General features: G+C 43.5%; 1 protein-coding gene across 2 annotated transcripts; it reads right to left on the reverse strand.

Annotated features, from left to right (window-relative positions):
- Nucleotides 1-1,567: 1,567 nt before the first annotated feature.
- Nucleotides 1,568-14,932, reverse strand: LOC115150367 (uncharacterized). Of its 2 annotated transcripts, none has more exons than XM_029693575.1 (2): nucleotides 14,181-14,932; nucleotides 1,568-6,189 (listed from the first exon to the last, which is right to left on the reverse strand). In XM_029693575.1, exon 2 carries the CDS (start codon nucleotides 5,955-5,957, stop codon nucleotides 3,009-3,011), a length of 2,949 nt encoding a protein of 982 aa, XP_029549435.1. In that variant the 5' UTR covers nucleotides 5,958-6,189; nucleotides 14,181-14,932; the 3' UTR covers nucleotides 1,568-3,008. The 2 variants fall into 2 exon arrangements, with proteins under 2 accessions (XP_029549435.1, XP_029549434.1); XM_029693574.1 differs by having other exon boundaries at nucleotides 1,568-6,203.
- Nucleotides 14,933-15,501: the final 569 nt, after the last annotated feature.

The raw sequence follows: 15,501 nt of genomic DNA on the forward strand, positions 1-15,501 counted from the left end.
TTTTACAATTGTATAGTGCAGTAATAACAGCTGTCTCTATTATTTATGGCTGCACTCATCCTGACAGTGTGTCACAGCTTACATGTTCACACATGAATCCATATCAGATGATATTCTGGGCACATGCAAATTTGAGCAATTCTGGATGAAGAAATGTTAGGCAAGGGAATCTTTTTTGTTTTGGCTCAAGGTCTTTGTTTCAGTGTGTTATCACACCAGAGGCATAAAACTAGTTGTGTCTATGAATGCAATATCCTGAGATTTTCCAATATAATACAAAAGAAAACACATACGCTTTTCCCCTCAGGTTGCATTTGTCACGTCCTGACCAGTAAAGGGGCTGTTTGTTATTGTAGTTTGGTCAGGGCGTGGCAGGGGATGTTTGTTTAGGGTGTTTTGGGGTTGTTTGGGTTATGTTCTATGTTAGTGTATTTCTATGTTATTTCTAGTTGGTATATTTCTATGTGGTGTTTATTGGGTTGACCTTCAATTGGAGGCAGTTGCTTCTCGTTGCCTCTGATTGAAGGTCCTATTTATAGGGGTGTTTGTTCTATGGGGGTTTGTGGGTAGTTATTTCCTGGTTTAGTGTTTGTTGCACCTGACGGGACTGTTTGGAGTCGTTTGTTTTGTATATGTGTTTATTTAGTTTTTCCTTCTTCAAATAAAAAAAGAAGATGAGTATACATTTTCCCACTGCGTTTTGGTCCACTCCTTACGACAATCGTGACAGCCATACTGATAATTTTTCACATCTGTTAAAGTTTCAAGTTTTAATGTCACATGCACAAGAACAGTGAATTGCCTTTCTTGCAAACTCAAAATCCAACAATGTAATAACCAATAACAATGTAATACTTAAAGAAAAAAGAAAAAAACACGAGAAATGTGAATAACACAATAAGTAAGTAAGCATACTATATACAGGGTCTGTTCCAATACCATATTTACAAAGTGCACGGATACTGGAGTGATGGAGGTAGATATGTATAGGGGTAAGGTGACTAGGCATCAGGATATAAAATAAACAGAGTAGCAGCAGCTTGTATGTGAGTGGGTGTGCGTGTGTGTAGAGTCAGTATAAATGTATGTGCATATTATGTGTGTGTGAGCAGATGATGGAGTGAGTGTGTGTGTGTGTAGGGCCCTGTAAGTGTGCATACAGTACAAAAATCAAAAGGTAAATAAGGATGCAAGGTTAACTCAGATAGTCCACGTAGCTATTTTGTTAGCTATTTGTCTGTCTTATTGCTTGGGGATAGAAGTTGTTCAATAGCCAGTTGGTGCCAGACTTGATGCTCCAGTACCACTTGCCGTGCGGAAGCAGAGAGAATAGCCTATGGCTTGGGTGATTGGAGTCTTTAACGATTGTCTGGGCCTTCCGGATATGGATGTCCTGGATGGCAGGGAACTCGGCCCCATTGATGTACTGGGCTGTCTGCACCACCCTCTGTAGCGCCATGCGATCGAAGTCTGCTATTTCCATACCTGGCAGTGATGCAGCCAGTCAAAATGCTCTCAATGGTATGTCGTGGAAAATGGTCTTAAAAGTAACACTCTTAACAAGAACTTGTAAATTCAATATAGACTTTAATACAAAGTAACAAAGCCGAGCTGGTCCGCGGAGCAACTGCCTTTCCCCAGCCCCAGCTCTGCTTTTTATCCACATACAATACATAGGTCCATCCTTTATGTAAATGAAGAAAAACCCTTTTTCCTTTCTGCCACCATTATCTTTCAATCCTATGGATAACGCCCACATCTGAGGATAACGCCCATATCTGCTCTTATTTCTAACATAATGGTGGCCAAACCTTCCTCACGTGAACATAAAATTAATGCATGCATCACATGCATGCTCTCGGTTGCCTGTCCCATCTTCCTTTCACGTGTGTTTCTTTCTGAGTTCACCAGGTTCATATGTACTTAATCAGTTACCTCATTTCATGTACTTTTCCAGATGTACCCTAGGCAGTGTATGTTTAACATAATTTCATTTACCTAACTGTACTTTGTCATGGCTCTGTAATTAGGCCGCCTGGCCCTTACATGATCCCCAACGTCCTTGTTATCTTTACTTAACCTTGTTATCTTTAGGAGAAAAGGAGATTTTCTCCTAGTTAATGTATCTATGTCTTTCCTTCCTTCAGCACGTTTTTCCTTCTCCCACATAAATCCCTCCTCTGGGACTAATTAGTCCCACACAAAACAAAACAAAAACATCCTTAGAGAAGTGAAAGATGGGAAATGGATAACAACAAATTAATAATAATAATAATAATCCATCAATATTAAGGGTGTAGAACGCAATGTGAAAAGATAAAACATACTTGTACACTGGACCAAACATCTCCAATCCAATAACAAAGATAGGAGTAAAAGATCCAGTCAAATTACAACGATAATGAGAATATATACGTGACAATCAATATACCATGAGGATACACATGACACATGAATAAACTATGATGAAGCATGAGCATGTAGTACAAAGCCTTGCCTGAGGTTGTCTCAGATATGTAGAATATACGTAGAATATATATATAGGATATATATAGAATACTGGAAAAATACAAAGAACAATAATAAACATGCTAAGAATGATTAAAAGGTAATACATGAATATATTGGTAATATACGAATAACATATGTATAATATATGAATATGCACAGTATAAGAATCTGAACATGGCCCAAATAATCAAAAATAAAGGTTACACAACATCATTCCAAAATGAGACATTCTAACACGATCCTCCCTCGCGGACACCTCTCTAACATATACTGAGCACTTATTACTCATAACTGCTAGAAGATTAAGGACATGGTCCGTAGACACTTGTAACCGGAAACACCCTCTGTTACCTAACGTATAATACATGTTCATCATTTTAGGAAGGCAAAACTAACTTATAATTAAAGAAAAGCATACATTTATATATGTATGAAACCCATAGAACAAACATAAAAGACAACATATATTTAAGGCCTGTTCAGAATCATACTAGGAGTTATGTCCTAGGGGCACACTCCTCATCTGCACAAATAGGGCAATCCCCCCTTTGGCACATTGCACAAAAGAGAGGGTCGGGATGATGGTAATGTTCATTATTGTCGTCTTGGGAGCACCACTTGCAACGCCTAGGTTTTGGACATTTTTTGTGTACATGAACAATCACTAATTCACCTGAATCGGGGTTTGTTCTATACACCGGAAAACCACCAGGTCGCCAATCATGGCACCTATAACCTCCTCCAAGGATTACCTCATGGAGACAGTTAGGGTTACCAAAAGGGCAATCAAGGGGACCTCCAACAGCATTGCAAGGGTTCCCATACTTATTGGTATAGTGTCCAGGATTATCTGGGACAGGATTAATTACAATAGGTGGATCCAATACATAATCCTTAAACTTCTTTCTTTGCCTCCTCTTTGGTTTAGGGGTTACTCCATGTACTGACATCTGTTTAACAGCAGTCTTGACCACAAGTGATTTAACTAAAGGTAATACACAGCAGAATACAACGCCTAACGCCACCAGGCCCGCACCCACCATGATGGCCATCCTGGTGAACATAGCGCCCCACTTTCCTAAGGCCAGGTCTAACCAATCCCAGACATGGGAATCAAACCCAGCATTCGCTTTTACTTCTGCTCTTAACCCTTTGAGTTTATTCATAGCTAGGGAAAATGTTCCATTAGGGGCAGTGTTATTGGGGATAAAAGTACAACACGCATCTCCATACATTACACAAACTCCCCCCTTCTCCGCCAAGAGCCAGTTAAGAGCTTCCCTGTTCTGCCATGTCATCTGGCTTGTGGCCTTTACCTGTTCTCCTAAAGCTGTCAACGCAGAGTCTGTATAATTAATAAATCTTTGTTGATTATAATATATATAATTAATCCATTCTAAGTTCTTGTTGGGTGTGACCCACAAAAATATAGATTCAAACCCAGATTTAACCTCGTCCCTGGCTTTAAACTCAGTGGGCACACCCCTAGGTTGTCCAATTGTGTCAAGGTATACTTTAGGATCCGATTCATATTCTCTCTTAGTCCTAGTTTTAACGTGTTCCACCTGGGGTATTTTAATAATGTCAACTTGTTGGACTGCTCTAACTAACGCACACAACCCAATCCATCCTTCAGGAAGAACATTCAGAAGTTTGTTTTTTCCACACATCCAAAAACTATCCGCAATGCCTCTATCTTGGTTCTTTAACATGGTCAGAGATGGTGCAACCTGAGTGATGTTGCCGCACGACCCCTTCCTATTTGTCATTAGTCCGTTCTCATCAAATTTTCGAATACCCGCAATTTCTAACACCCAGATGGTGTCACACTGTACCGTTGTGTTTCCCACATTAATTCCACCAATACCATAATTATAGAAACATTCATATTTTCCTTTGACCACGGTACTTTTGTCAATCTGAGGTTTAGTTAACTCAGTCCTAATGTCGTATGTAGCACATTCCTTGTTAGCCAATACGGTCGTTTGTAACATAGTTTTACCTTTAGAACTGCCCAAAGCCATTCTGCACTCAATGTCACATAAAGGAATATGGTACTTCCCTTGATTACAATTATTGTTTTTCCATTTAGCACAACTGTCAAATGTTGCCGGTTCTGGTACTATTAACATCTCAGACAAGGGTGATTTGCTGCATAATATACAATTGTCCATCTTATGTCTATCTGCTGTATACCTTGCCCATTTATACCAGTCATTCTTTACCGCTTCTTCCAATGTTCTGTCCTTGGGTGGTTCTGATTCTACCCCACCCACTGTCTCGTCCATATCATTCTCTTGAGGTGAACTGTTGGGCTTTGTCAACAAGTTCCAAATGTCTGTGAAAAACCCTCCTGATTCTGATGTTTCTGGTCTCGTCGTGGGTTTCACTGTAGGTGTAATCACCGGTGTTGTGGTAGGTGTAGTGGATTTCTCACCCAGAGTAGTAGATGTTACTCCAGTCGTGACCACTGTGGTGTTTACAGCTGCTGTCACAGTCGTCGTGGTTCTAGCTGTTGTAAGTACTTGGGGATCGGGTGCTGGTGTGAATTCAACTTTCATGGTGGTTGTAGTGCTTCCACCGACCAGTCCTGTATGTGTCAGTTCAACTATAAATTCTTCTCCTTCAACTGGTTCAATGTTCTTTATGCTGAGCACCCATTCGTTTTCTTCTTTAATTACTGTCAGGTCACATCCTTTGGGATCCCAGATGACTTCTCCCTTGGTCTGATGATGAGTCCATCCACAGTAGGCGACTTCAGGTAGAGGTTTTATCCTGTACAATGCGACTGTTTTCTGTTCCCCTGCTTCCGTTATTATCTGAGGTGGGACTGTAATTCTGACCCTGTTCTTCCCGCCTGGTTGTCTGTCAGGTTCTTCTCTTTTTTTCCTGTTCAATTGTTTATCAGGGGGACCGAGTGAGTGCTGAAAAGTCAATGGTGGGAAAAGCCTTTTGCTCTTCGGTCCTTGGGTCATCTCCTTCTTCTCTCCTTTGGGAGGCTTCTCCTCCTGCCACTTGTGTGGTTCTTTCTTTGGTTTGGGGATCTCCCTCCTCTGGTCCACCTGGCTCCCCGTCTGGGTGTGCATCAGGTCCAGGGAAAAGCCATTTCCATTCTTCGTGGTGTATTTCTGGGTCCCATTGTAGTGGGCTTTCGTTATAGCTATCTGCCATAGTAGGCATATCACCAGGAGTATCAGGCATATCGCTTTCCCTCCCCCTTGGAGTCTCTGGTCCCACCGGCTTGAGTATTGTTGATTGGCCGGTTTCTTCTCCTGCCCTGTCTCTCCGTTTACTCCTTCTAAGGGCAGTTGGTGGTGTGTCAGCCGTCTCTTGGCTTTCGCCTGGCTTGTTATCTTCCTGGCTTCCTTCCGAAGCCTCGTTCTCTTCCGCTGTTCCTTCTCCTGTCGTGCCCCCGTTTGATGTATCAGCATCCTCTGGGTCCTCATTCTTATCCGGTTGTTTCCTTCTGTCTGTCGGGACCCTGGTGCAGTGGTTGAGATGATACCACGTCTTGCTTCCTTTCACCTGGACGGCTGTTGACGTGGCTTCGGCCACCTCGTAGGGTCCTTCTCTCCTTGGCTGATCCCACTTTCTCCGGAACACCCGAATGTAGACCAGGTCCCCTGGTATCACCTGTCGTGGCCCTTCTGGTCTCTGCTCCGGTTCCTTCTTTTTCTCCTGTGAATATATAGCTTCATGTATCTTGGTTAGATGCTTTACATATGATTTTAGTTCTGTTTCTAGTATGTCTAACGAGGGACCTTTGTACAGTCCCCCTAGTGATGGCACAGGCATGGGTCGACCCGTAAGCATTTCATGCGGTGACAAGTGCGTGTTTCTGTTAGTTTCCATGCGACTGCTCATTAGTGCAAGCGGCAAAGCATCTACCCAATTAAGCCCCGTGGATGAGCAAATCTTTATTATTTTGTTTTTCAGCGAGCCGTTGGCTCTCTCTACGATTCCTTGCGATTGGGGATGATACACACATCCTAGTCTTTGTTTCATCCTTAGCTTCTGTATTATGGTTTTTACTACTTTTTGTATGAACGCCGCGCCATTGTCTGAACTGATTTCTGATGGAATACCAAACCTGGGTATTACTTCTTTTGATAAGAATTTTATCACTGTGTTTGCTCCTTGATCAGCCGACGGTATTGCTTCTATCCATCTGCTAAACCTGTCTATGATGACTAACATGTACCTTTTACCATAAGCAGGTTTTATCATGTCTACATAGTCCATCACAATGTGTCGAAATGGTCCTTCTGGGACTGGTATGTGACCTATGGGCGTGGTTATACCTTTACGTATGTTGTTTTTCGCACATATTTCACATTTTGACAAGACGTAATCTACTGTTGCCTGTAGATACGGAGACCAAAAACCTTGTTTTTTGATTTGTCTTACCACCTCCCCCCTTGCACAATGATCTAGATCATGTGCATCATTAATAAGCAAACCCAATAATGTGGTTGTGGCAAGTATGGCTCCATCATGTGTTCTCCATACCCCATGTCTATCAACAGAGGCTCCCCTCTGTACCCAGGTATTTTTTTCGGTAATTGTAGCACGAGCCTGAATTTGAATCAACTCATCGGGAGTCGTGAGCGGCGCAATACCAATTACATCTAGCAACGGTGCCGTGAGAATAGGGACAGTACATCTAGAAGCTTTCTTAGCAGCCTCATCAGCTGCATTATTACCCCTGATAACAAAATCATTACCTTTTTTGTGTGCTTGACATTTGATTATGGCCAGTCTTCTAGGATACATTAAAGCTGTCATTAGCTTGATGATTTGTGCATGGTGTTGTATAGGAGTTCCATCACTCTTTTTAAACCCTCTCTGTTTCCATACTGCACCAAACAGGTGACACACCCCATGTGCATAAGCCGAATCGGTGTAGATGTTAACTGTCTTTCCCTTTCCTAGTACACAAGCAGCCGTTAATGCTTGCAGTTCAGCCAACTGAGCCGAACATGGTTGAGGGCAATATTCTAATATTACCTCGGTAAAGGTTCTACCTTGTTCCTTAACTACTGCAAACCCCGCATGATTACCGGTGTAGTCCTTATAACAAGAACCATCTACAAAGTAGTTGTCCAGGTTATGTCCCTCACGGTCCATTAAGGGAATGGACTCCAAATCGGGGCGCAGTTTGGTAAATGTTAAGGCTTCAGCCACACAGTCGTGTGCTTGTCCTTCAAAGTCAAATGGAATTCTGTCAGCTGGATTGACAGTGTTGCATCTTTTTATGGATACGTCCGGGTAAGTGAGTAACGTCATATAGTCCAAAGTTCTAGCGTTAGTTAACACAAATCTTCCCTGTTCTATCAGCTCCACTATTTTATGATGGGTACTGATAATCACCGGATATCCCATGGTGATAGTCGAGGCCTTATCATATGCATAATGTAAGGCTGCTAATCCCTGATAGCAGGGTGGGTAGCCTTGGGCTACTGGATCTAACTTAGAACTGTAGTAGGCAATAGGCTGTTTCTTTCTACCGCTACATGTTTCCTGCATAAGAATAGCGGCCGCATAGTTGTCACACCTATTTGCTACGTACAATAAAAATGGTTTAGTGTAGTCGGGAGCTGCTAGAGCTGGTGCTGTTTGCATTTCCTTTTTAAGTGTTTCGAACGCAATGATAGCATCGGCGTTCCACTCCAGAGGCGCTCTTAGATTAAGCTGTCCTGCTTCCTTCATTATTTCTCTCAGAGGAGCTGTTTTGACTACATACTCCTCTATCCAATCAGAACTAAATCCTGTCATTCCTAAGAAGGTCATCATTTGAGCTACCGTTCGGGGCAACGGTGCTTTGCTAATTCCCTCTAACTGTCCTGGAGCTATTGCTTTGGTTCCATGGGCTATTGTTCTACCTAAGTACTCAACCTGGGGTTGACAGTACTGTAATTTTGCTTTAGAGACCTTGTGTCCTCCATCCGCTAACCTCTGCAGGACTTTTAGAGAGTCAGAGTGGCACTGTTCTATTGTAGAGGCGCAGATTAACAGGTCATCTACATATTGGATCAAAGTTCCGTCAAGCATTAATTCTTCTAAATCTGCTCTTAATATCTGATTGAATAAATGCGGGCTGTGCCTAAATCCCTGGGGGAGGCGTGAGTAAGACAGGGTCTTACCCCTATACCGAAATGCAAACAAGTGCCTGCATTCCTCCGCCAGGGGGACACTAAAAAATGCTCCACACAGGTCAATCACGGTGAAGTATTTGGCATCTGGGGGAACATTAGTCAACAGCGTGTGAGGATTGGGAACTTCTGCTGGACAATCTTGTGCTATGTCATTAATTGCCCTTAAGTCGTGTACCAGTCTCCATTTTTTACCATCGGCTTTAAGTACAGGTAGCAAAGGGGTATTACAGACGCTTGGCATCTCAATTAATACTCCTGCCCTGATTAGTCCCTCAATTGTTGATCTTATTCCCTCCTCAGCTTCGGGCTTCATAGGATACTGGGCTTTCCAAGGGGGTTTGGCGTCTGGTTTGACTTTTATGTTGATCGGGCTTGCTGATTTGACAAGCCCCACGTCGGTATCATGTTGTGACCATACTTCAGGTGGTATGATTTTCTCCATTTCTTCTCTAAGCTCGCAAATTAGCCCTATCCCTTCACCTAACATTACTTGTTGGTCTGCACGGACCTCTATCTCCCTAGGATCGCCAATCATTATTGTAGTGGTTACTATCTTGATGAATTCTTTATTTTTGGAGTGGAAAATTAATGGATTATCCGTTTTATCCCACTCTGTCTTCTTAGCTTCCCTCATCATGGGTCCCATCTCCTTTGATGTGAAACCTTGATTCACCAGCAATGTGATGTGAGGGATAGAGTCCGAGACATTGAACCATTTCAGCACAAACTCAGAATCATCTCCGTCCATCACGTCCATTGCTGCTCCCTGTTTTCCAATGATTATACATTGGGACATAATTGGTGCTTTCCTGCCATGTGCCCCCAAGACCCAGAGTCGTTCTAGCAATGGATCCTGATGAGGGTCAAATTGCATTGTGCAGTGATATTCAGACCCTGCTCTAACTGCTCCGGGTATCTGGGCCTGAATAAATTTACCCCATCTTCTTACTGTCCTATCCACATCTGTTTCAATTCCTCCTAACCAATATACGTTGGCTGTGGCCTCTGTGTTTACCACTGATAATTGTAGTCCTATTTTTTCTATTATCACCCCGTCGGGGGAGCACTTGATTTGTACACCCATTTGGCATAGGGCATCTCTTCCTAACAGATTAACCGGTGTTTGATCTGATACCAGTATTGGGATTGTTGCTGATTTACCGTTGGCAGTAAGACGAACTGGAGCGGTCATTGGATTTAGCTGCGCTTTTCCCGAGAATCCCATTGTTTTGGCATATTTACCAGACATGGGGAGATGAGAGGCATAATTTGGACTTACACATGTGTAAGTGGCTCCAGTATCTATTAACATGGGTACGTCTCTATTCTCTATTTGAACCTGCAGCATAGGCTCTTGGTCAGCTCCTGTGGTTAAAATTGTAAGCTGACCCTCCCCTTTAGGATTCTCTGGGCATCCCTAGTAAGTCTGATTGGGTCCTGACCATGGGTTCACAGGGCCTGGAGGTGGGTTTCGGTCACCCCGCCATCCGCCAGTAGGGCCCCAGGGATTCTGGTTTCCCCCAGCAGGTGGCTGCCAGCCACCGGAGCTGTTGTTCGCTGGTGTACGCCTATTGTGCGTATTATCCCCAGTGCGATCCTGCCAGGGGTTTACGGGGCATTCACGTCTGGTGTGTCCGTGTTGGTAGCAACCCCAACATACACCAGGCGGCCCCCGCGGGGTCCTGATTCCTCTCTTCTGATCCCCCTGTGCATTTCTTTGTTGTCTGTTCCCACCAGTGTGCTCCCTAGTCCAAATTGGGGGCTGTGTGTACACATTTGCTACTGGCAGTGGGACGAGCACTTGGGTCCGGTCAGGGGCCAACTGTTGCGGCCCTCCTGGGGAAACAGCAGCCATTGTTCCTATCTCGGGCACAGAAGTGGTTACTGAGGCCTGGATCTTTTTCTTTCCTTTGGTCAATTCTTCCAGCTGCAACTGGGCCAGTCTTCTCTGGATGTCTTTCCCTTGCTCAGCTTGTTTCTGTTCCTCCCTTCTATGTTTCTCCACAGCGTGAACCACATAGTCACAGAATTCTTTGTATGGTTTGGAGGTAAGTCCCACCACATCCTCCAGCCTGTTCCTTACTGGCTGGGGCATGGCTTCCACCACTGAGTTCCGGAACATCGTTGTCATCAATTCATTTTCCTCCGGATCCTGTTCTGTTTCCATTCTCCATTTTTTCAGTCGTTCATGTAGGTACGCAGCTGGGCTTTCTGTAGCTCCAATGGCCTCTCCCCTCAATGCCTTAGGGTCCACTTTTGTTGGGTATGCTGCCCTTAGGGCCCTCCAGATGGCAGGCCTGTACCTGTCAAACATCAGTCCATCACTTGACACCTCCCACCCTGTGCCGTTGATTCCTCCCTCCTGCAGGATTTCTCCCATTCTCTGCACGCTTGTTACCCTTGCCAGTAATGCCCTTATGTCGCCCACCGCCAGTAATTTCCCCATTGTAAATTCTTCAAAGGTTCTGATCCACTTCCCAGCCCCCTCATGGATGTCCGGCAGCCGGGCGACCAAACCTTCCAGGTCCTGCGTAGCCCATGGTATGTAGTGCCCCTGATTTCCTTTTATCAGGACTGGGCATTGGTTATATGGATCTAGACTATAGCTTTTTGCTTTTATCTTTGTCCTGTCTCTGAGCACCATGTGATCTGTTTCAGTGGAGTCTCGTCTCAGGCTTTCCTGTAGGTTGCGAGCTGTTGCCTCATCTTGCCTTTCCTGCTCCCTTGCATATTCTTCCTTTGCTCGCTCATATTCTTCTTGTATTTTTTGTGTTAATAGGCGGTTCTTCCTTTCTAATAGATCTATATCAAATCTATTACTTTTTCCCTCATCCTCAGATTCTTCCCCACAATTGCTGCTTCCATCGGATCCTTCAGGAGTTTTTGGGTGTTTCTGTGACTTCTCTTCTCTCTTGTCTTTTTCTTTTCTTCCTTCTGTTGTGTGTTGTTTCGATGTTTCCTTTTTTCCCATTTCTGTTTCCATTGCTTTCAGGGTTTTTATCAAACCCCCATAGCAATTGAAACCTTCTTCTTCGCTTTTTGTGTGTCTCTTTGTTTTTGTTGGACCTTTCCCTGCTGGGTGAGGGAGTGCGCCCACTGCTCTAGGTGTGCAGGTCTCTTCCTCCTCCTCCTCTGTCACTTCTACCCTACCTCTTATTTCCATCTGTCCGGTTACCATGGGATACTGCCCATGGGAGTAAGGTGGTGGCTTATTCTCCCACACACCCTTTTCCTCATTTTTCTTGTGATCTTTCTTCAGCATTTCTCTTGCCGTTCTCATGCTATTTAACAGACCCATTCCTTCTTCTTTAAACATTTTCAATATTTCATTCTCTCTTTCTCGTTTGTTCTTTCTTTTCTGCTTATTGTCATTCGGTTTGTAGTTTTTTATTAAGGTCTCCATTTCCTCACACACAGAGACATCCAATGTCCCCTCTGCAGGCCATTTGGTTTTATATTTTCTAGTACGCTTTTCCCATTTCTCAGATGTTTCTTTTATTTCATTTTTACTCAAAGGGTGCCTGGCCCCCAAGATCTCTACCGGTGTCCCCTTCATTTTGATGGGCATCTTTGCTTTTAGTTTTAATTTCCTGTATTTAACTTTCTTCCAATTCTATCCTTTATAATATCTATCCTCTTTTATCTTATTCTATGTGCTTTACTATTTTCCGATGCCTTCTTATTATTCTGTTCCTGTCTTATTCGGTCTGTCCTGGTCCTCTCTCTGTTTCTCTTTGTTATCATATACTAATTCTCCCTTCCTAGGCTGCGACCTCCTAGGGACCCAGCAATTCTAAAGTGCTTTATTTTTACTTGTATTCACACTGTGCTGCGTTATCCGTTTTGTGAGTGCCAAACATTTATTGCGGTTCCGTGTGCTATCTTATTTAATTCTGGCTTGACCTGTCTTTACTTTTTACTTCCCGTTTTAGTTTATGTCTTTATTTGTGTGTGTTTCCTTTCCTCCCTGCGCACCGTGTGTGCTATGTGTATGTGTTTACTGCCTTTTTATTGTGTCCTTTCTTTCCTAGTTCTATAAATTTAATATACTGTATTATATCGATGTTTTATCTTTACCTATAGCTCTCCTTATCTGTTATCTATTGGTTTTACTCCCTTCTCCCCAGGAGAGTTTTAACCCTACTCTCCCTATTTATATCGAGCGGCTACACAGCGGAGTTTCACAGTTCCTCCCCTGTCCCAAAATAGCGCACACACACCCGTTATTTCTCCTCCTTGCTCTCTGCTTCTGGCTTGTTCTGATATTCTTCCTTAACCTAGAGAAACCTTAACTCATTCAAACACTTTTTTATTCGCATTCATACAATCTTTATTCACATTCGTTCATTCACACCCTGCTTTACCTAAAGCAACCTATATACCTCAGTCTATTCCTGATACACTTCCTCAACACAGGATAACTTTGTATTCTTAGGATTTTTGTAGTATGTCGGAATTTCTGCTTAATCGAGTCAGTTTCCCTTCACACTGTTTGTTCCCCCCCCGTACTGTCCTCCGTTCCTCAGAGCAGCTACGCGGTGGACCCCACAGATCTTCCGGCGCCGTTAGCAAGGCGGAGCGTTATTATCTGTAGGACTAACTTTTTCACGGTTTCCGTACGTCTACCTAGACCGGATCTCTCCCGTGCCCTTCCTGCTCACTGCATACAGATCCTCGTTCCTCGAGCGATATCGTGAGCAGCCCACCCAATCAAGCCCTCTATTTTCTCCTAGGCGCGATTGTGTAGGATTTCTATCTATGTAGCCCCTTTGGCTAATTTCCCCACGGTTATCATTCGTTTATCTCGATCGAATCTCTCCCGTGCCCTATCTGTTCACTGCATACAGATCCTCGTTCCGCGAGCGATATCGTGAACAGCCTACCTAATCAAGCCCTCTAATTTTCTCCTAGGCGCGATTATGCAGGATTTCTATCTACTTATCTATTTGTTTTGACCACACGCACACAGCAACAGCAGCCCCACGCCAGGTCAGGCAGTCCAGCCGAAAGAGAGCAAACGCACACACCTCTTGGGCCACACAAGGTTCCCAGATCCTATGGTCTCGAGAAAGGACCAACCCGAATCACACACCCAGCACGAACCGCCTGATCAGGTTGATTGGGCTGTGTTAACGCACATCCCAAAACAGGTCCTGAAACAGTCGAACTCGGCCAAGCAGAATCAGACGGGACAAGCCCTCCCAGCAAAACCACACATGTGGGCCCGTTAGAATGGTCCAATCAGCGCAGGCGCAAACCCTCCCCGCTAGACACCCCCACAAGCCGGTCCACTATCCACTGCGCATGTAATCCCAACAAAATGTACACATATCACATTTAACAATCCCCCATTCATGCATGCATGCAGTTCTATTGAATTCAAAAGTTCTTTCAATACTACAAAATTTTTCAGGAGTTCTTTAGAAGAGAGACCTACGTGGCGTTTCCTTCGTTGAGACTGAGTCTCTGAAGCAATCTACACAAACATTTCAACTACTGTAAGAACAAGCTTACCTTATTATAGTTGGGCGGCCACCCGTTTGCGAGACTGCTCCAGAAAAACCGTCACCAACCAAAAACGCCGTTGTCTGAGGTCCCTGGCGTCTCCTGGCTAGCTCGCCAAAGTATGTCGTGGAAAATGGTCTTAAAAGTAACACTCTTAACAAGAACTTGTAAATTCAATATAGACTTTAATACAAAGTAACAAAGCCGAGCTGGTCCGCGGAGCAACTGCCTTTCCCCAGCCCCAGCTCTGCTTTTTATCCACATACAATACATAGGTCCATCCTTTATGTAAATGAAGAAAAACCCTTTTTCCTTTCTGCCACCATTATCTTTCAATCCTATGGATAACGCCCACATCTGAGGATAACGCCCATATCTGCTCTTATTTCTAACATAATGGTGGCCAAACCTTCCTCACGTGAACATAAAATTAATGCATGCATCACATGCATGCTCTCGGTTGCCTGTCCCATCTTCCTTTCACGTGTGTTTCTTTCTGAGTTCACCAGGTTCATATGTACTTAATCAGTTACCTCATTTCATGTACTTTTCCAGATGTACCCTAGGCAGTGTATGTTTAACATAATTTCATTTACCTAACTGTACTTTGTCATGGCTCTGTAATTAGGCCGCCTGGCCCTTACATGATCCCCAACGTCCTTGTTATCTTTACTTAACCTTGTTATCTTTAGGAGAAAAGGAGATTTTCTCCTAGTTAATGTATCTATGTCTTTCCTTCCTTCAGCACGTTTTTCCTTCTCCCACAGGTACAGCTGTAGAACCTTTTCAGGATTTGAGGGCCAATACCAAACTTTTTCAACCTCCTGAGGGGAAGAGGCGCTGTCGCACCTTCTTCACGACTGTCTGCGTGTTTGGACCATTTTAAGTCTTTAGTGATTTGGACATCGAGGAAGTGTTATTCATTGTTTCAGGCAGCCACTGTAGTCCACAAGGTCATGTGTGTTCACACCTCTTACAGTACAGGACCTTAATACCATGTCATTCACAAGCACAGACATTGATTTGAAGCAAGGATTTATACATGACTGTAATCCAGCCAATTATTAAGTGAAAAACAACTAACTATGTGCATGCCATCCAGCCAATGTACTACCACTGCTCTTAAAACACACCTTTTTAGCTTTGCTTTTCCTTAGGGTGCTTTTTAGTTGTTCAGTTTTTATTGTTATTCTTTAGTTTTTTATCCTCATGTTTGTTGTGTAGTAAATATTTCAGATTTAATTTAAATTGTTTATTTTTTTTCCTGTGAAGCACATTGTGTTGCATTCCATGTTTGAAATGTGCTGTAAAGCTCGATTTGATTTGATTA

The sequence above is a fragment of the Salmo trutta genome, chromosome 16 (assembly GCF_901001165.1).
Source record: "Salmo trutta chromosome 16, fSalTru1.1, whole genome shotgun sequence".
NCBI classification, from domain to species: Eukaryota; Metazoa; Chordata; class Actinopteri; order Salmoniformes; family Salmonidae; genus Salmo; species Salmo trutta.

What these genes read in the sequence shown, in the direction of transcription:
- LOC115150367 (XM_029693575.1), bottom strand. Translation starts at nt 5,957, where the DNA reads ATGAGGACCCAGAGGATGCTGATACATCAAACGGGGGCACGACAGGAG.